The sequence below is a fragment of the Fukomys damarensis genome, unplaced genomic scaffold (assembly GCF_012274545.1).
Source record: "Fukomys damarensis isolate Sample0158 unplaced genomic scaffold, DMR_v1.0_HiC HiC_scaffold_17, whole genome shotgun sequence".
Lineage (NCBI taxonomy): Eukaryota > Metazoa > Chordata > Mammalia > Rodentia > Bathyergidae > Fukomys > Fukomys damarensis.
Window position 1 is genome coordinate 6,090,421 of NW_022900929.1, and position 1,135 is coordinate 6,091,555.

The 1,135-nt window shown below is 59.6% G+C and overlaps 1 protein-coding gene across 1 annotated transcript in view; it reads right to left on the reverse strand.

Moving 5' to 3' along the window:
• Nucleotides 1-314: 314 nt before the first annotated feature.
• Elfn1 (extracellular leucine rich repeat and fibronectin type III domain containing 1) overlaps nucleotides 315-1,135 on the reverse strand; it is a 15,271-nt gene continuing 14,450 nt past the window's right edge. Inside the window, 2 exon segments of the mRNA XM_033764816.1 lie at nucleotides 315-947; nucleotides 950-1,135. The exon segment at nucleotides 950-1,135 is cut by the window's right edge and continues 16 nt beyond it. Coding sequence (XP_033620707.1) covers nucleotides 628-947; nucleotides 950-1,135 — 506 coding nt within the window. The 3' untranslated portion in view covers nucleotides 315-627.

The window sequence follows — 1,135 nt, forward strand, 5'->3', positions numbered from 1 at the left end:
CCATCCACAGGCACAGCCCTCCCCAGTCCCACAGGCTTCAGGACTCTCCTGGAGACCACTCGGCTGCCAGCATCTGCTCTGTCCTCTGCAGTGGCCTCCAGAGGTGGCAACGAAGAGACGGACCGAACAGGGAATCCACAGAAAACCACAGACTGAGAGTGAGTGAGGGGCCACGGAAGCCACACCGGCCGCGCCCCGAAACAGGTATCCTATGGTTTTTTTAAAGAATTTGACTTTTATTCTTTTTTAAAAAAGAAAATAAAGAGAGGAAGAGGAAGAAGGCAGAGAAGAATCAAAAGAGTAAAGATAATCAAAAAAATCCCCACCCCACCCCCACCCCTAAGACACAGTTTTCCGAAGTCCCTGGCGCGCACGTGTGTGTGTCTGTGTGTGCGTGTGCATGCGCACACATACAGGTGAATCCGAGTGTGGGCTGCATGGGTGTTGGGACATCTGCCTGCATCATTGTCCCTTCCTGCTGTCCCCGCACCCGGCTCCCACCCTGTGGTGCACACGCGTGTTTCACTGTGAGTCTCTGAGTTTCAAATAGCTGCGGTGGATCTTGTATCCTTTTTGGTCCAGTGGCATCACGAGTTTCGGGAAGGGCACGGCCGCCTCCGTGAGGGCTCAGGACTTGTGCTGGGCAGACACGCCCTTCCAGTAGTCCAGGATGTCATGCAGGTCCTCGTCCTTGGCGAACTGGACCTTCTTGCGCAGGGCGTGGCCAGCCGCCATGAACTCCTCGTCCTCCTTGGGGCGCCTCCGGCTCAGTCTGAGGCGCTCCCAGATGCTCTGCGAGGCCCTGCAGGGGTACTCGGGGCTGGACGCATAGCTCAGGTTGTGGTACTGCGGTGACAGCTGGGAGTAGGCGAGGTCGCGGGGCCTCGGCCGGGTCAGAGGCTCCAAGATGGATGCCTTGCGGCTGCCCAGGCCCTCATGGGCCGGTAGCTCTTCTCGGCCTCAGCCCGCAGCACGGCAGCTGCGGGTGTCACAGTGAGGATGGCCTCTGCTGCTGGTGAGCTCTTCTCAATGTACTTGGCTTCGGCAGCTGTGGCTTTGTGCATGCTAGGGGGCTCCGTGCGGAAGGCCCGAGGGCTGCGCGTGGAGCCACTGGATGAGCTGCTGGCCCGCGGGG